This window comes from Mesocricetus auratus, unplaced genomic scaffold (assembly GCF_017639785.1).
Source record: "Mesocricetus auratus isolate SY011 unplaced genomic scaffold, BCM_Maur_2.0 Super-Scaffold_100004, whole genome shotgun sequence".
Taxonomy (NCBI): Eukaryota; Metazoa; Chordata; class Mammalia; order Rodentia; family Cricetidae; genus Mesocricetus; species Mesocricetus auratus.
Window position 1 is genome coordinate 68,763,050 of NW_024429189.1, and position 20,814 is coordinate 68,783,863.

Here is a 20,814-nt window from a genome sequence, read left to right on the forward strand (position 1 = left end):
AAAGTGTTAAATTTTAATAATATTTCATTTATCCAGATGACCCAAGTCACTCAAACACATAATGCAAAAATGATATGATATTTTCCCATTAACTTATCAAACTCCAATATGTATCTTCCATGCAGGGCATATTTTAAATTAAGACACTATATTGTCATCAAAACTAATTACTGCCGGGCGGTGGTGGCGCATGCCTTTAATCCCAGCACTCGGGAGGCAGAGGCAGGTGGATCTTTGTGAGTTCAAGGCCGGGCTAGACCGACAAGCCTCCAAAACAATACAGAGAAACCCTGTCTCATAAAAACCAAAACCAAAAAAAAAAAAAGAACTAATTACTAGTACATACATGTAGCTACAAAATCACTGATACAACATTTCGATTTACAAAATGTACAGTTGAAAAAGTAGATTCACATTCCAAAGTTGTTCTAAATTTACTTGAAAGCTTTCTGATAAGTGAGTTAAATATGTTCTTGGTTTTATACTGAAATAAAAATCAAGTAATAAAACTCAGTTCCTTGGTCACAGTAGCTGCATCTCTTTTCACACACTGGGATGCAGCTAGTGACTGTTATACTGGGCACTGCAGCTCTGCCAAAATTGTCCGTGCATTTATCTCTCTTCCTCACTAAAAGGGCTCTGTCTAAGTTGCTTAGATCTTCCTCACTGCCTAGTGTAAATAAGGCTTGAGTCATAAATAGTGAAAGTTTGTTGAGTCAATAAAAATAAATATGCAAATCATTTGAATCTTCTGCAAGATGAAATTGAGAGAAAGCTTTTGCACAGACTATAAACGGCATTTTTATGAATATATACGCACACAACTCCTCATACATATACAAGCACAACTGCAGCATGAGTCACAAGAAGCAGGGTATAGTAACAACCTAAATGTTCAGACTGATGACTAGAGTGGTATATGTACACAATTCCATACTATTCAGTCTTCAAAAAAAGCAAATCCTGCCATATGTGACCATGGGAATGAACCCAGAGAATATTATATTATAATTAATGTGAAATAAGTGAGTCACTAACGGGCAAACATTGCATCTCCACTTCCACTGGGTGTCTCTAACAGTCAAATTCAGAAGCAGAAAGCAGCCACTGTCAGAAGCCATGGAGAAAAGTGAGTGTGATTTCAAAAGACTGTGGGTTAAGTCCTAGAGATCTGCCACAAACCATATTGTGTCTGGTCTGTAACACTGAACTGCGTGGCCAAGCATTTAAGATGCTGGCTCTCATGTGAAGCGTTCTTACCACAGGAGAAGAAAAAACATAACAGCAAAGAACCAAACCAAAGCAGCAACAAACGTACTCTATACTCTGTGGTGTGTGGTGCTACCCATGGGGAGAAGAGAAAGGGAATGCAAGGCAACTCTTCCTAAGACTATGCTAAAATGTAAAGTCTACTTAAAAGAGAAAAGAATGCCAAGCCCATTTGTTACTGATTTCTGCAATAACAAACAATATTCCATCCATATTACTCATCTCATCCCCTCTTCTTCATCCCTCTCTACTCACTGTCCTCAGGGCCTTATGAGTAGTCTGTATAACTACTATTCCATGATACCTTTTTTATTATATAATTTTTATTTTTAAATTTAAATTAGAAACAAGGTTGCTTCACATGTCAATTCCAGGTCCCTCTCCGTTTCCTTTTAACTTTTATTTCTTATTAGTGGGGAAGGGTGTGTATGGGTGTGCATTCCCTGGTACCCACGTGGAAGTCAGGGAACAGCTTTATGGGGTCATTCCTGTCTTTCCATCTTCTCATGGTTCCAGGGACTGAACTAAGGCCATCTGGTTTGCCAGACAGAGCTCTATCACCAGCCCCAGTGACATCATTTCATACTCTCTAGTTGTTCTGCTTTTCCATGCCTAAACTTCTAGAGACAGAGATCACTCACTGCACTCTGTGGCCATCATACATGGATTAATGGTACAGTTTTTAATCCCAGAATTCAATGGATGGCATTTAAAATCAGTTCTTCAGTGCCTTCCTTTTTGGGGAAGCTCTATCTCTCAACAACCACATGGATACACACCACCATCTCTGGACACATGGAATCAAAGACCTACATATATATAAGTGATTCTATTAATTATAATCCGTTTGGAACGTGTGGTTGTCCTTCACGTCTAAAAAGATGAGCTCATATTCCCAGTCTTTAGTATAACACACACATGCCCTTGTACAGTGCCCTCATCAAATGCAGATTCAGAAGCCCCCATTTCCCTCTCCCATCTTCCCAGTCAACTACAGGACACAGCAAAGGGACAGAAGAGAATTCTGCACTGGAAGTGATATCTTCAGTCTTGGTTACTCTGTGTCCTGGTGATAAAAAAAAAAACCACTGACAAATGAATGTAGATGTGTAAATTTGCACAGTGGGAATCAGCTGGTGTATGCTTTATTCTCACGTTTGCTGAGTATGGACAAAATAAAACTAAACACAAAGACATCTATTAACTTAGTCATAGGCTTCACAAAAGTCTCTATTGGTATCCATTCTCTTTTGCTTGGCCAGTTCTTGGATGGTCGCTATCTCTCCAGCAGTGAACTTGGGAGTGAGAGTCACATTGTCATAATCAAATTCTTCATCGAGAAAGAAGGGTTGCACTTCATCTCCAAATGTCTATAAAAGGTACCAAAGGAAGGAAGAAACACAGTCACTGAAGTGAAGATGAAGTTGAAAACATAAGCAGTCTATTAATATTTAATGAAACTTTTTTTAGACTTTTGGCACTCTTGGCTGATTAAGCTGTTTTTAAGTAATGAAATAAATTCAATTATTCAATTTGACCTAATTTAAGCCTCTTAATATGCCCCATTTGTATCACGCTGTATCTGAATGAGTATCATTAACTAATTCTGCCCCCAAGGCGAGAACCAGGTTTGCTTTGCACACATTCATTCCATTCTTTGCCACACTGCAATGTCAGAGATAGAGGCATATGGAAAGTTAGAAGCTCCATTAAATAACAAGAAATACACGTTAAGGTCTTGACAAACCCTTTCACCATTTGCTAAAAAAAATCTGTTAATGAAGTAATATTTAAAAATGAAATTAAGAAACCCTATCTAGCCAGGAGTTAGTGGTGCATACCTTTAATCCCAGCACTTAGGAGGCTGGGGCAGGTGGATCTCTGTGAGTTTGAGGCCAGCCTGGGCTACAGAGCCAGTGCCAGGATAGGCTCCAAAGTCCAGCATCCCCTTTCTTCCTTTTTACCTTTTACAGTTTACCTATAAGTCAGATTATCTGCAAAGAAAGGTAATAGTTTTGTACATGTTAATACAAATGTATGTGTTTTAAAGACCTTCTAAGGGATGAGCCATTCAAAGTACATTTCCCAGGGCTAAGGGTGAAGCTCAGTTGATAGAGTGCTTGTCTGACAGGCAGGAGAGCCAAGGCCTGGTCCCCATGCTGGGGAAAGAGTTTGTTTGTTTTGTAAAAGAGTGCATGTTCCAGTAAACAGAAAAGAATGCCTTAAGTCTTATTAATTCACCCCCTGAAAAATGCCACCCATAGCCAATGGTGTGAGATACAATGAAATCATGCAGCACCTCATCAATTCTATATGTATGGTGGTGCGGAAATAATTGAAAATTATGGCTTATGCAAAAATGAAGAAATACCCTGAAGCTAGCTAGTGTCAGCTTTAAATGTTCTTACATGGAAGATGATCTCCCCCAGTAACTTCTGCAGAGTGTGTGAAAATGGAGCACACTGCTTGGAGGCTCTGCGCTGCTACTCCAGTGAAAAAGCTATTGGGGAAAGCTCTGCTGTTCAGATCCTATTAGGGAGTCAGGTGTGCAGTGCTAATAGCAGACTCCCAGCCACTCATGCCCTGTAGCAATAAAATCAGCTGCTGTGATTCAACAATTCCCAGAGGCCTGATCCTCTCCTCTGTGCTTTCCAGGGGAGAAAAGTCAAGAACTGCCACTGAATGCTCTCCCATCATGGACCTGCCCTAGTATCAGGAATCACGTGGGTATCATCAGCCTTGCCAGGGCCTCCTGAAAGGGATCGGTATCAGCTCAGGAAACCTCAGGATCAAGTTTTCAGCCTTTATTTACTTGCCCCAGGGGGACAAAGTATGGGGAATAAGAGGATGAGTTAGATGGGGAAGGGGACAAGGAAGAGGGGAAAGAGGTTATTTGTCCTGAAGGAGGACAATGACTGCCTCTCAATAGAGAGGAGACAGACATGGCACATAGGTAAATGGTGGTTTAAAAAGGTAAACGGGGAGACCCCATGTTAGGATAAGGTGTTTGATTTTAATTGGGCATGTTAATTAGGTGAGCTAAAGGGGGCTTTTGATGCTGGACTTTGCTACTTTGATAGCTAGACCTTGGCTGTCAGCCTTAGGAGGAGAAAGTGACCAAAACAGGGAACAGACCTTGGTTGCTAGCTTTAGGAATGTAATCTTATGGTTTTTAGCAAGCCAGAGGGAATGAAGGAGAAGGGAAAGGTACATTAGAGCCATGCTCACTAAGCTTGGGCTGGCTAAAGCCCCTTCCTATTGCCTCCCAGTCATGAAGCTTTGAAAAGCTTCAGAACTTGCCCAAGGCTAGTAAAGAGAAGCCACACTTGAACTCAGTACAATATGCTTCAAATAAAGCCACACCTGTTAAAAAAATACTAGTTCTTGGGGGAGAAGCACCCAAAAAGTCCTTTTCTGAATAAGCTGCTCAGTTCCCAGAGCTACTACTGAAAATGACTCGAGGCCACGGGCAAGGTCATGACTGTTTTTCAAAGAGCAGCTATATACACAGAGCAAATCAGCCTGTGGAAAAGGGTGACTGATGTGCCATGATCACTTTCTGTAATGAAATTTATCTTCACCACAAAGAAACAGAGGATCACTATTGATAAGACTAGCTCCAATGAAGAAAACACACATACACAATGACACTTGATATGGAGTGTCACATATGGAATGCAAGTATCCAAGCCACCTCTAACTCTGTGTACAAGTACTAAAACCTGCAGGCCAGGCCAAGTCCATCCTGCCTAACTATGTAGACATCTCATTCTTACTGATCCTGGCCAAGGTGTGGAGCAAACTCTGTCTCTGTGGATGTTTTTGGTCTGGGAGGATTTCTGAAGCTCTTTATGCCCTCATCTTAAAAGCAAGAGACCACACATCTACTGAGCTGCAGGTATCTCCCTTATGTCCCACCTTAGGATTCAGAACCCCACACTGATGCTCTGACCCCACCCATTCTCACCACATGCAAACACCTGGTCTTCATCCACCTCCCAGGGATACATACCATGCCCTTCCTACTCCCTGGTACATAACACATTTCTATCTCCCCCACCCTTTACTTATTCGCTCAATAAATATTTATTAAGCATTAGGTACAGCAAAACATGGGTCTACAGGATTTCCTGGCCCAGGAGAAGACAGTAAACAAATGACATCAGGCATGCTTTTCACTAGGATAACTGCAAAAGGCATGATGCTCAGAAGTTTCACTTTCCCCCCAATCAAGGACCATTACTCTGCAGAACATACCCCTGACTCCATGTCACCTCTCTTCATTATCAATCATCTTGTCTTAGTGGCCCAGATAAAGTAAGGGTCATAGTTGGAACTTCTCAGGCCTTCTGCTCTAACTCCTATGGCCAAGTTAGTTCTTCAGAGATTGCCCCATCCAGTGCCTTCTTTACCTTCATTTCCCTGAGATTCCAATGCACATTGTGTCCAGAATATGTAACATTATGGTACTATAGGTGGACAAATTCTCTCTTGAATGGGAAAAAAAGTGTTTTTCCTTAAGGTTTCTTTTTCCATATTGTTGAATTTTCATTGTGCTGTATAATTTTCTAGAGACATTTTGAATTAAAACAATAGCAAAGAATAGTTTTCTGAAAGCTAATAATCTTGCTAATACAAGGATTAATCACTTATAATAAACTCTTAAAAATAAAAATATACTAAAAGATATAACATTTGTCACTTAGAAACTAAGAGTTATTAAAGCAGCTACTGGCAGATAATTTTCTTAAAATATGACTTAAATGCTGAAAATGAACAACAGAGGAAACTAAGAATAGTCCTAATTTCATGTTTACAAAGCCAAAATGTGACCCTCAGAATATTTTAAGCCATTTGGGGGATGTTCCTCGGTGTGCCTCAATTGAATCAAGGTGTGAGAATAGTCCCCTGCAGTCATTCAGGGATTTTTCATTCTTCCAAAAATGGTCATGTTCCTACATTCCTAGCCATTGTGTAAGGTCTTAGAACATAGATCTGCATAAAGTCACTAACAGATTATAGGAGTACAAACATACCATGATGGTAAACTGTGGAATGGTTGGAGAATTATAGGAACATCTAACACAGACAAGACTGGAGTGGGTTAGGAAGGAATCGAAGATGGTTAGGTATCTAAGTAGAATCACTTAACAGGCTGAGGGAAGAACAGCTTTGCAGACAGGAGAATTTTCATGATCTCTCTATGAGCATAAGGTGCAGGGTTTCATGCCTGAAAACAGTTCAACATTGTCTAAGCACAAACTGTAAGCAGGACAGTGCAAGAAATGACAAAGAAGCAACACCATCTTATAGACAATGAGAAGCCCCTGAAGAATCTTTTGAAAACAGGGCAGACACTTGGTCTTACATGCATTCCCTTCATTTAGTAAAAGTTTTTAATGAGCACTTATAATGGAACAGGTATTAACAGCACCAAAAAAGAAAGATGTCCTGTCATCTCAGAGATTAGAAACAAGTAGCTCACACTGCAGGTTAAATAGACAGTAGATTCGGAGGGACTAGCCTGGAGTCAGAAGACTCCTCAGGATCCTGCTATAGTAGTCTAAGCAAGAGACAAGGACAATGAAGCACTGGTAGAAAAGACAGGAAAACAATTTAGGAAGGAAAATAAGCAGCATTTGCATTTGGTGACTGACAACATAGAAATGGCAGAGGAGAAAGTATGGGAAGGGAAACTCAGCTGTGAACACACTGCATTTGAAGATCCCTGGAAGATACAGAAGCCAGAAGCAATTAAATATGCAAACCTGAAGCTCAAAGGGAAAAAAGATCTGAAACTAAATATTCCCATTTAGAGATATAAGCATAAACGGAAGAATTTAGGATGAAAATTGTTTCAAGCATTCAGGGAAGGAAGAGTCACAATTTATATAGATGGACCCCTGGGGAACACTGTGATGGGGGATGTCCTTCTGTATGCTGTGAATATATGTTTCTCTTATTGGTTGGCGAGTAAAGCTGTTTTGGCTAATGGACAGGCAGAATGTAGCTAGGCAGGAAGTATAGGTGGGGTTACACAATGAAGTATGGGTGGGGCTACCCAACTAGGAGAATTCTGGGAAGAGACTGGAGGGAGACTCCATGTAGCTGCCAAGGAAACAAGAGGCCTAGGCATCACCGGCAAGCCAAGACCACATGGAGATACACAGATTAATAGAAATGGGTTAATAATTAAGAGAGAGCTAGCCAATAAGAAGCCTGAGCCATCAGCCAAACAGTTTATAATTAATATAAGCCTCTGTATGTTTATTTGGGACTGAACAGCTATAGAATGGGGCAGGACAGAAACGTTAGAGGAGTGGGTAGACAAAAACCTCCAAAGGAGGATGAGAGAAAAAATTACAGACACACACAAAAACTATAGAATTATGACAGTCCATAAAACAAGAGTTCAGGGGGCCGGGCGTTGGTGGCGCACGCCTTTAATCCCAGCACTCGGGAGGCAGAGGCAGGTGGATCTCTGTGAGTTCGAGGCCAGCCTGGTCTACAAAGCGAGTTCCAGGACAGCTTCCAAGACAATACAGAGAAACCCTGTCTCGAAAAAAAAAAAAAAAAAAAAGAGTTCAGGGAAAGATGGACACAGCAGTCTAGGCACGCATTTCCATACTCCATAAATACATAAAAGGAAACACCAGACTGGGCTAGGCCACTGAACTATCCCTGGAACAGTTCTGAACACTTTCAGTAGGCAACCAAGGTCAAGGTGTTTTCAGTTCACTGAAAGAGGAAAGAGAAGAGAGGAAGCAGAGGCACTAATAGAGTTGGGTGGAAACTAAAGGGGAAAGAAATTCAACTGGAACTGCTAATGAATTTGTGTGGAAAAGCAGACCATAGCCAAAGAAAGAGCCAAGGGAAGCAAAGGTTGCTTTCCTTCTTTTGTTTCCTTTTTGTCAAGTACGGGAGGAGATTTGATCATTGTGACACGTTGTGGGAAAGGAGCCAAGAGAGGAGGAAAGAAAAAGGACACTATATTAGTTATATTTCAGGTCATTGTGATAAAATCTCTCTCTCTCTCTCTCTCTCTCTCTCTCTCTCTCTCTCTCTCTCTCTCTCTCACACACACACACACACACACACACACACACACACACACAAGAAAACAACAAAAGGAGGGAGACTTTTATTAGGCTCAAACTTTGAGGGGTACAGCCTATCATGGTGGAAAGGCATTGGCAGCTGATAGCGCCACAGTGGTGGGAGCATGTGGCAGCCATTTCCTCGCATCTTTGTGGACCAGGAAGCATAGCAATAACAGGATATAGGCCAGGCTATAAAACCTTGAGGCCCATCTCCAATGACCACACTTCCTCTTGCCTTCTAAAGACTCCACAACCTCCCAAAACAGCATCATTAGCTGGAGACCAACTGTTCAGACATTAATCTACATGGCGCATACCACATTCACACCTGGACATTTCCTTCCTGGCCCCACAGGCTCATGACTGTTTCATAATGGAAGATGAATCCAGCCCAACTTCAAAAGTCCTATAGTCTTTAACAGTTCTGCAATGTGCAAGTGCTCAGTCTCTTCTGAGACGCAGAGCATCTCTAAACCATGAGCCCCTATAAAATCAAGATGTTACACATGTCTATCAACGTCAGAGTAAATATGTCCATTCCAAAGGGAAGAAGGGAAACACAGCAAGGGAAGGCCAACCCCAGCTCTTTGTGGAATCAAGTGAGGACATGTTGCAACTGTGTGTTCCCATCTACACAGAACAGAAAGCAGACAGGACAGGCATAGAGGCTGGGCTATACAGCCTCTAGTAACTCATTTCCTCCAACTGGAGCACAACCTCCAAAAGTTCCACAATTCCCCCAAAATAGCACCAGCAGCTGGGGGCCACGTAGACAAAGGCATGAGCCTGTGGGGGACAGATCATATCCGGACCATGACAGAACTCAACCATGTCACTGTTTCAGGAAGTCACTCCCAGTCTGTAGGAAGAATGTACTTATTTGTTTACTGAGTAAATATCTATTGCACTTCTATGTTTGGTTCTGAGCTCATTCTGACATTTTATGTTGCAACAACAGAAGCTTATAGAGACATGCAGGAGTGACAAGGCACAGATATGCAATTCCTAGTGCAATGGGATATGCCACACCATTCAGAAAGCATCGCCACACCCCTTCAAACACAGTGAGACTGCATGCCTGCTCCATGATCCAGCTGCTGACTGCTATAGCAGCCCAGAAGCTTTCTTCTTTCAAGGTAGGTTTATTTCAGCATCTTAAGCTCTATGGCTCCAAGGTTTCACGTACAAATTGAAATTCTGGTTTATTTTAGAGAAGAATCGTTGCTATACAACACCAAATCCCCTGCTGCTAAACAAAAAACAAGTGTGAATTAAGTTATTAACTTGTTATTTTTGCCTAAGGAGCTGAAAGAAATGTATGGATTTCAGGTATCTAATTTCAAGTCTAATTGAAAAAATTTTGGGACCACCATGGGAATAGAATTTGTGTACTATTAGGAAACTTTGAGTTTCCTTAAAATTGCTCATGTGACTGATTCTTACAGAGACACTGCTAAAGGAGGAGGAATTTTCATTCATAATACCACATGGGCATATTAAGGAACACAAAACTAATGCTCAAATCAATAATGGTAGCATTTAGCTACAGGCTAGAACACACAGTGATGTGGTAAATAAACTAGCTTGGTGGGGAAATGCTTGGAATCCCATTGTGAAATAGAAGACAGGACCTCAGGTTTCTCTACTGATCTCTTTCATGGTTGTCTCCTCGGGAAACCACAATTTCCCTCTTACTAGTATGAACTCATCTTGATCTAAGAAGCAGTTCAAAACCTCCAAAACTCATCAAAACAGAGGCATCAAGGCAAGAATTTATTGGAAAATTACAATTCGGAGGTGTAAAAACAGTGTCTCTCACCGGGCATTGGGGGCACACGCCTTTAATCCCAGCACTCTGGAGGCAAAGGCAGGCAGATCTCTGTGAGTTCAAAGCCAGAGTGAGCTCCAGGACAGGCTCCAAAGCTACAGAGAAATCTGCCTCAAAAAAAAAAACAAAAAAACAAAACAAAAAAAAAAACCAGTGTCTCTCTCTTTCTAAAGGGAAAATGCACACATGTAAACTAGTAATAAAATTAGGGGAAAAATCAACCAGGCTCAGTCCATATCACAGAGGTATGGGTGCTGAAAAGGCAATGATGAGGAAGCAGGACTCACAGAACACATTTCCACTTTCAGACTGAAGTCACTGAAAGCAGTCACCTCTCTAGCCCCAAAGGCTCCGTGACCATTCCTCACAGTACACTTGTGGAAAACTGAAGATTACATACTCTTAATAATTTAGGTGGTAAAAATAAGATTTGTGCTATTAAACCAAGGCAGAGTTGGTTCAGTGTTGTGATTTCAGAGGGATCTAAAAGGATTCTTCAACAAACACCGATTACACCTAAAATTCACAACTGGGTGTGGTGGCACACACCTGTAATCTTCACTCTTACTAGCAGGAAAATGAACAGTAGAGGCTGGCCTGTGCTGCCTAGTGAGATCTCATTATAAGCAAACAAAAAGTAATGAAGCTCACATGCAAAATATAAGCCTGGGGAGCCCAAAGGGAGCAAAAATGAGTCCCAGATAGCTCTTGAGTTTGACAACACAAACTTTTTTTCATATTAATTTGATTCTAATGTTTTAAAATGGTCACATTTTCTATTAGGACATCTAGAGTCCTTTAAAAAAGTCAGTCATAGGTTGCCCTTAGTGGTACTCACCTATTATCCTAGTACTTAGGGGGTTAAGGCAAGAGAACTGTCAGCCTGAGTGACATAACAAGTTCAAGCGCAGCACAAGTTACACAGTAGAGATATTGTTCAGTCAAAGAATGTATGTGACACTGGGGGAGGCACTTAGGGAGGCAGGGGTACATCTAGGAGAAGTCAGGAATTAGGGGTGAATATAATGAAAAAGCATTTCCTGAGAGTCTCAAAACTCATTTTTTAAAATGGCGGAAATTAATACTTGCCTATTATGTTCAAGGTCCTAGGTCTAATACTTGCAGTTGTAATTTGAGTTTCATTGGCTATTTTAATCACTAACTGAAACTAATTTATAATAATTTCAATTACTGTCCCAAAAATACATATACTCTATAACTGACTTAAAAGTAATTGCATTTCTTAGAGTACTAGGTGCCATACCCAGTAACCTGTATGGTCACAACTAGCCAAGAATATAAACAAGCCTTAAAATGAAATGGATTCCTGCAGAGAGAAGCTCTGTAATTTTAGCTTCTTACAGCTCAGAGAACATAATCTATAATTCAAAAGCTTATTGGAAAGTAGCTGTCCTAACTTATTTGTCTAGTAACCAATTTAGGAGTTCAACACAAGCCTGCAAGTATCCTGGGTGTACTTTTCAATATAGTAGACAAAGTATCATAGGAAAAGGACCATTTAAGACAGAAAGGTGTATGTTGTCTCTGATTGAGTGACTAATTCCATAATATACAGTTTCAAGAGCACATGAATAATTAAGGAAACCAAAGAGGGACCCCTAGGGACTTTGCTGGAAAGCACCAATAAAGAGCCCTTGGAGACTCCCGTGTTTCCCCCTCTGTGTTAGCCGGGTAAGAGTTTACTTCCCAGCACCACCTGCCGTGTGTTTGTTAATGTTGGTAGAAGAGCTGTAAGATGACAGCAAAAATGGCTCTCAAGTAAGACTTTAGGAATAGGCTGTAGCAGAGATTCCATTCTCCCCACTTGTGAAAACTATGCTTAGACAACATTTCCCAGCCTTCTATATGCCTAGGTATGGACAATTGCTCAGCAGTTATCAGTGGAGTGAGTCAAGTCAGAGCCTTTGATCTTTGATGACTCTAAGGAACTGACCCCTTCACTGTAGGAACTCTCGACAAATTTTTAAATTTAAGAAATGACCTTTACATTGTGTGCCCATAGCATAAAGAGGGATGCTCTCTCAGCCTGGACTCTTAGGGGAGTGCCTGGACCCTACCCAGAGTGAAATGACAGACTCTAGATATCCCCTATGTGGAAGGAATTGGCAATAGGGTGGGAGGCTGGGGGGGGGGAGGGGAGTGTGGGAGGAGGGGAGGAAGAGGGAACTGGGATTGACATGTAAAACAAGCTATTTAAAATTAAGATAAAAAATGATAAAAAAAAATGACCTTTAATCTCCTTTCAGGAATGGATTTCAGACTGGGATTCTGTTTACATCCTGTCCTTTCCTTACCCAATACAAAGGTTCACAGGACCTCAGAAATGATAGAAAAACCAAGGCCAGGTCAGAGGGGAGGTCAGAAGGAAACTGCTCTTTCATGTACTGAGCAGATCCTACACTGAGCTACAGAGGTAAACGTGTTTCTACACACAAACACCGTTGTTCTCTGTACATCAGGCATAGACAGAAGTGAACAAGACCAACTAAATAATTAGAACTCTAACTTATCCCAAACCAAGGAAAAACACAAAAGTGTACAGGTACAGGAGCTCCCTGAAAGGACAAAACCCAAGTACTGTCACAGTGGAATTCCCCGGGGAGTACCTCTTCCGTTGGCTTCTGAGTTCTTCCCACGGCGAGCTTTGGCTTCACCTCAGAAGAGAGAGGCAGGTCCACAGAAGGAACATAAGCAGGAACACTGGCCGTTACACCCTGTTCCACTTCACCTGGAAGTAGCAGCCAATCTGTTGGGTACAAAATATCTCAGCTGATCCTCTTGTGAAGTGCACCATCTCCACCAAGTCATCTAAGAGCCTGTGATGATCAAAACAGGCAAATGTGCTCTGGGAAAGCTAACCTCTTGCATGGTCCCAGTCATCTGTGAAGCTGAGTCAAAGGACTCCCCTCTCCACAAAATAGCAGCTGCATGAGTGTCGAGTTTTATCATGTGTGGGGTTATAGTCCATCTGGAAAGTGGGAGGAAGGTGTAGGGAGTGACATGGTGGCCCTTCCATCCTAACTCCCCTTCTACTACTACAGGAAGAGAAGGCAGGAAAGCTCTTTTAGCCTCATTTTCCCATATTTTCCTGAGGGGTTGAAAAGAAAGAAAGTGGAGTGCAGATTCATTCTGTAGCAAAGCAGCAATATTTCAAAAAAATGTACATATATATATATATATTTGACATATATACAAAATGAGGATGCCAGAAGGAAAATACTTCAACTTTCAGCAGAAAAATGAAATACTCTGTCATATGAAGAATGCACAAGCTCATTTTCAATACTTGCAAACAACATGCTTCCTGCTTGTTTAGCACAATCGCAAGAATTCAATAACCAATCTTAGTTTCCCCGTGGATTTATTTTAAGTGGTTATGTTGGTTTGTTTTCACATGTGTGACACTTCATGTATCACAGTGGTATCACTGATGCCACTGAACTTCTGCAACCTTCCTTAGGTGAGAAAACAGATACACAAAAGCATAAGACTTCCCTCCTTGGTCTCAACTTCCAGAATACTAGAGGAACTAGTAAGAGCTATCCAAAAACTTGGAACTAGTACCAGATGCTACTGCCTGCTACTCAAAGATGATACCCAGTAAGCCACTCATTAAGTTCTCAGTAGAAGTGATAAATTAGCAACAGGCATATCTGGGCTAATGGCAATTGGGGCATACATAGGAACATAACTGTGCAGGTCTAATATTCAAAAACTGAGATTGTTCTGAAAGGCATCCTTCATCCCCAAAGACATCACACTCACAAAAATGATTAACTGTTGTATTTCATTGTTAAGAAACAGAGCATAGTCAGGTCGTCTGGAAACTGAGGACTGGTAGGGAGATAGTGAAGAAGGCAGTTTACAGAGCTCGACAAATGGAATTTTAGAACATCATCTCATAATTGGCATAAATAAAAGCAATAAAAACAACCAACACTGATGTGTTGAGTATTTTATAAGGACCAGCACAGCTAATCCTCCCAGCAGCTCTTACTGTTCTCTGTTGTAAGGAATGAGCTCACCACATTGAGAGAGACCTCCCTCAGGGTTCCACAGCTAGAAAGACAGATTTGGGCAGGCTGCCCCCAAAGCCAGGACCTCAGCCAATGTCCCATTATATATTTTTTAAACAAGTATATTTATTAGATTTAATTTTGCTTCAGGCCAAGAAGTGTCACCTGTAGCTCCTGAGCATAGCAGGCAGCATTAAGTACATTTTGTAAACATCTGATGCCCATAAAGAAATGTGCTTAAACTCATTGACACTGGGAGAGAAACTGGCCTCCTAATGTACCCAGTCACGAGTTCAAAGCCAAACTCCTGCACTGAGCTCCCTCATGTAAGAACCGTGGGTATGTCCAAGGCTGGTGAGGGCCTGCCAACAAGCACTAAAAAAAGGCTTAGGCCTCTCAATATAAGGACCAACATCTATTGGATCAGTTGGCTGTTGGTGCAAACGCTAGGTCCAATGTGAAATCAGAAGCAATTCTTCTCTCCAGGCCTGTGTTTAAGATCATGGTTCTGTCTGACAAAAGGTATGGCAAGCAGGACAAGTTTCCAGGTCCTTTACTGAAACTTACAGCCTTAATATGTTCTCATCAAAAGCAAGACTTTCAATTACAACAAAAATGACTTCTTTTATAACAATTCTACCACCATGGGAACAATTATTTCAAAGCAAAAAGATTCCATATCCTCAGCATCTGAAACTGCTGTCACCTTTTCTCCAGGGTAAAGATGAAATTCAGGAATGCATACTGTCAGGAGCTAACACAGTGCCTTACACATGGTGAATGCTCAACCAGGACTTGGAAGCAGGACATTCATTTTCTGTATTACAAAGTTAAAGTGAGCAGTAACTACCAAGAACCTGTATACCAACAACCAGTTAGATACCATGTGTAATGTAAGGCAAGCACAGTTCATCCCCTCAAACACTGAAGGGTGTTACAGGGATACACTTTCCACATAAAAAAAATCAAAATGAGAAAAGCCCAAAACAAAATTGAATTGTTCTGATTCTAAGCATTACAGAGCTATAAAAAGGTAAAACAATACTGACAGAAAGAGCCTGGTAGGATATCTACTAGGAAAGAGAATTACTCCCATCTTTCAGCCATCTCATAGTTACTTGTATAAATATTCATATCTCCCAGAGGTTGGGGACATAATATTCACTGATGAGGAGGAATGGACTATCGGAAGTGGTCTTTTAACAGTCTATGAGATCTTATTTATTGTCTCAAAAGCAACCCTAAGGCTTCTTACGTTTTGAATGCCCTTGGTAGCTGGATGCACTGTAGAGTTGGGGCAGTTTCCCAAAGTAAATCTTGTGGCTGACTGACAAAGCCGGTTGAGGCTGTTTAATTCTCCTTTCTCAAGAACATGTTAAGGATTTCTAATATTTAGAAACAATGCATGCCATTATCTATCAGTGTTTAGCCACTGATGGACAACTCAAAGGCTACAAACCATGGAAGCTAATAAATAACACTTAAAAATGAATGATCTAGGCCTGGAACATCAGAGATGACTGAGCATTGACTGCTCTTCCAGAGAACCTGTGTTTGATTCCTAGCACCCACATGGCCACTTGCAACCATCTCTGTCTCCAGACTTGGGGGATCTGATGCCCCCTTCAGACCTCCATGGTCACTGCATGCATGTAACACCCAAACGTACATGCAGGTAAAACACCATACGCACAAAAATAATATTAGAGGATTAGTAAAAGTAATGGCTTTCAAGTCTATATTAAGGGCATTTTTCAATTAAAATTGAGATTTGTTTTGGCAATATATGACAGTGAAGATTATAGCTGTAGTATTATTTGTGCCACACCTTTGGTTCACACTACCCCTCTACTCATTGCTTTTATAACTTAGTGATAATATCAATAAACATGATGTGGGGTCCTCAGGGTTTCTTAAGGATTCTCAGACTACATCCTCAAAGATCCACTAGTCTAGCTAGTATCAATCCAACCCTCTCTCTGAAAAAAACTAGGATGGTCAAATAAATTCTAAAATGCAACTATTTGAAAGCATTGGAGGGCTACTAGGACAGCTTATATCTTAAGAAGTTAAGATTCCCCCCAAAAGGAAAGAGTTGAAAAATAAGTGTAAGGGTTACAGTGGCCTTTTAAACTTCAGGCATTTTTATTGGTTTGCAAGCAGAGGCTATGAAGCCAGAAAGCTAAAAGGCTATAAAATATAACATCAGGACCGAAGAGACAATAGAGTGTTTAAGAGCACTGGTTGCTCTTGCAGAGGGCTGGAATTCATTTCCCAGCATCCACATGGAGACTCACAATCAGCTGTAACTCCAGTTCCAGGGGATCCAATGCTCTCTGCCAGCCTCATGGGCAATGCACACATGTGCTACACAAATAAACACACAGGCTAAATACCCATCCACATAATTTCTTAAATATGTCTCTTAAATGTCTTAAGGTAAAAAGCATAACAGAGCTGCAACAGGGCTATGAAGGTAAAGTTGAAATGTCCTCAGTGCTGTGATGTGTCCTTTCAGTGAAGAATGCTAAATAGGGATATTCAGAGCTCATACAAAGTATGTGTGGGAAAGCTGCACACAAAAAGAAAACAAGGCACACAATTCCCAACGCATGAACCCCGTAACAGAAACAGAAGGGCTGACCCACATACACCTAGTTTCTTTCCCCAATCTATCCGATTAGGAAATCTCTTCTTTTCCTTGAGTGGATTCTGAAAAAAAAATTATCTTCCCTTCTCAGGAAGAAGATGAAAATTTATTTATGCAATAATAAGAATAGGCTAGTAGGTTTTCCTCTAGTTAACAAGGCTTCCCAAATACACCTTCATAGATGGATAAGTTAGCAAATATAAAAACTAGAGTAGTGGGAATAGAGGACCATTGCAAAGCAAACAGAAAAAAATTGTCTCCTTACGTTTTTAGTAAGCAGTGAAGCCATCAAAGAATGATACTTTAAATTAGTTGGAAATGCCATCTGCTCCAACCCTAGGACTCTCCCGTATACAGTCCCTAATTCTATAGCATATTAAACTGTAGGTTGCAATCCCACATGGAGTCATGTAACCAAATGTAGTAATGAAAAGTTTGGCAAGAGAAAGGGTTTCTTAAGACACAGTGACCAGAAATTAGGCCAAATCCCAAGGTATTCCCAGCACTCACCTGTAGTTGTAACATACAACTTCACTGCAGCACTGGTCTGAACACACAGTGTCTACACTCAATATCCTACATGCTGTCAACCCACCATCCCTATGAACACTTCCCAAAACACCTCAGCTCAGACTACTTTCTCTGGATGTTATGAACTGCACTGTTTTCCTTACACATACAAAGTTTTCAGTTCTTATGGAACTACAATGGCTTAACTACAGAAAACAAAGACTTTTAAATTTTTTCTAGCATTATTCCTCAACATATAAACATAAAATAAGTTTATCTTTGAATTGAGTGCATTAAGCTACAATGTTTGACATTAAGAACAGCTGTTTGAGTTGCAGGCTTGCATTTCATTTTTTTAATCCAATAAAATGTTGGTTTAGGATTAGAAAAGAATTTCCAACAAATTCTGAAATGGCCACTTTGTATTACATAGCTATGGCAACTGTAAATATTCATCTACCCTGAAAACCAATGAAGATGTTCTATATACTGAGCATCAAATATTCAGCCAAGCCTTAAGTTTTTAATTCATCAAGCATAACCATCTCATTAATAAGAAAATTTGTTTTTATCCATAACCCATAGTAAACTTGTATGCATACAAAAATGCTTTAAGATAAACTTCCTTATGACTTGCATGACTTCTTTGTGTGCATTTACCAGGAACAGCATACAATTTCCTATGCCATGGCGTTACATCTTGACTCTCTGTGTTCTCCTTCCCAGAGTCCTCCTGGACTCCTAGTCCCACCTATCTAGATTCCCTATTGGCCAGCAGTGCTTTATTGACATATACATATGATGTCCTCCACAAATAGGGATCCAACCTTTAAACCCTACCAGTCCCCACACGTCTTTATCCAGTACCTAGCCAGGTAAATGTAGTCCTCACCCCTAACAGGGAAGCTCTACAACGATGGAGACCATTATAGAAAACCACATGCAATCAAACTACAGTTGTGGAGCCCAATCCCACTTCTACAAACCATTCACACACCTAAGGCTCAGGGAATACTGCAGTAGAGAATGCAGAAAGACTGTAAGCGCCAGAGGACCACACACTTTGCTGTGAGATTGCATTTCCTAGTAATGTCAGAAGCTACAGCCATAAAGTCTTAGCAACATTACTTCCTAAATATGAACTGAACAAGGACAACAACAGACATGCCAAAGTGGATGGGGGAAAGACCACGAGGCTTTGACCTACCTACACAAATAACTGCCAGCAATTAAAGAAATGCTGAGAGCAGGATAAATAGGCTTTCCCAGGGAAGAGCACAACAATTGGTTATCCAGTACCAAACGTCAGCCCTTAAAATATGCACACAAGTTATGTAACAGACTGAGCAGGTTGTACTTAATGTATTAAGAAACATATATACATACATATATGTATGTAACAATAAGTAACGAAAAAGAAGGACATGAATTTGAAAGAAAACAAAGAAAGGTATAAGGGAGGGTTTGGTGGGAGGAAAGGAAAAGTAAAATGGTATAATTATATTGTAATCTCAAAAAATAAAAGAAATAATTTTTTTTTGGTTTTTCGAAACAGGGTTTCTCTGTGGCTTTGGAGGCTGTCCTGGAACTCGCTTGGTAGTCCAGGCTGGTCTCGAACTCACAGAGATCCGCCTGCCTCTGCCTCCCGAGTGCTGGGATTAAAGCCACCAATGCCCGGCTCAGAAATAATTTTTTAATTAAAAAAAAAAAAACAGGGCTGCAACTGTTGAGCAGGAATCAGTGCCCATTCTCGCCCAAGGCAATGCAGTGTAAATACACCCACTGTAAGACACCTGTCTACACAAGTGTGATCATGAGGAATGGACCTCCGAAACCCAATCTCTAAAGCCAGCTGCACAGAAACAAGAGAGACCGGAAGAAAAATGAACAGTAGTCCTACTCTAATGACCTCAATGTAATGACTGCAGCTATTCCAAATTGTAATTTTGTTGTACAGCAATCTGAGCCATCTTGTCTAAGGCAGGGCAGTCACCAGGTTAACTACCCTATCTTAAATTCCAAAGAGGTAAAGGTGTTAACTGTAAGGACGTGACAGCCAGCCCTAACCTGATGGCACTGTGTTTTTTCCTACCCAGAAATGAACTACTATATTCCAGTAATTAGAGTGAATAATAATTTACATAGGTCCCCTGTGATTACTAAAGAAACTTAATATGGAACCAGGCACCCCTTAAGGGCCATTGACCCTTTGCTCTGGGATGCCTGGGAGATCCCAGTGTCCTACAGGTGAGATAAGAACAGGATAATGGGCTGTGAGGCATTAACAGCTGCCTTTGCTTCTGTAAAACCTGCTATTGCTATGGGAAAGCCATTAAATGGTCTTTTATTACTACAGAGGGAAGAAGAAGACAACTGAGAGAAGTAAAACTATTTTCTTGCCCATCTGCGAGCTCCATGGGTATTTGTAATGCATACCTTTCTGATGTCTGCCCTTAGCCACATCCTCTTAGCCTCCACTTCCAGCACGGTATAAGGTATAGGCAGGAGATCTGGTCCCAGGGTTATGAGAACAGGAGAGCTGGCCCTGCCCCCTCGCCACCTGCAGCACTAGGGAGAGTGGGCCCTGCACCTCATTTGGGAAACACAGTAGAGCTGGCCCTGATGGTGTGGGTATGGGTGAGGCACCCCAAGGGCATGAGAGCAGAACTGGCCCTGCCCCTTGCTGCCTGCTCCATTGGGTGAGCTTGGGGTGGGGACCGGGGCAGTGCTGGAGAGCTTGCCCTAGTAGTGAGTATGAGGGAGAACTGCAGGCTAACCAACCCAGTTACCAGGCAGGCCCAGAACCAGGGCTATGAGTTGGCCCACCACAGCATCCACCTCATCTACAAACTGCTGGAGCTCATGAAAGCACTGGTTCTACAGATTCAAAGCTACAGGATCGCCGGGCGCGGTGGCGCACGACTGTAGACCCAGCTACTCGGGAGGCTGAGACAGGAGTCCAGGGGTTCTGGGCTGTAGTGCGCTATGCCGATCGGGTGTCCGCACTAATTTCCGCATCAATATGGTGACCTCCCGGGGGCGGGGGGCCACCAGGTTGCCTAAGGAGGGGTGAACCGGCCCAGGTCGGAAACGGAGCAGGTCAAAACTCCCGTGCTGATCAAAGCTACAGGATCTCCATGACACGGGGCAACAACAGGATATCAAAGAGGGCCCAGTATTGATAGTGTAGCAGAACCCAGAGGCCTCAAAGCAGACCAATGACTCATTGCCAATTGTAGTGACCAGCCTCCCTATTTTAGCAGCCATGACAGGCTAACACGTGCTTGCATGACCTTGCTACTCTTGTCCTGGTCACTAGGAAGTTAGATGCCCTCCCTCCTCATAGCAAGGAGCCAATCAGAAGTCAGCTGGCGGGGCTGTGCTTTACAGCTCTGGGTGTGCTTTACAGACAGTGCCCAA

The 20,814-nt window shown here is 41.6% G+C and overlaps 1 protein-coding gene across 2 annotated transcripts in view; it reads right to left on the bottom strand.

Moving 5' to 3' along the window:
* Window positions 1-2,398: 2,398 nt before the first annotated feature.
* The window catches only part of Iftap (intraflagellar transport associated protein), a 68,329-nt gene continuing 49,913 nt past the window's right edge, over window positions 2,399-20,814 (bottom strand). For both annotated transcript variants that reach the window (XM_040745918.1, XM_040745919.1), the window contains 2 exons: window positions 12,825-12,964; window positions 2,399-2,639 (listed from right to left, as the gene is read on the bottom strand). In XM_040745918.1, coding sequence (XP_040601852.1) covers window positions 2,475-2,639; window positions 12,825-12,964 — 305 coding nt within the window. In that variant the 3' untranslated portion in view covers window positions 2,399-2,474. The remainder of the gene's footprint in view (window positions 2,640-12,824; window positions 12,965-20,814) is intronic.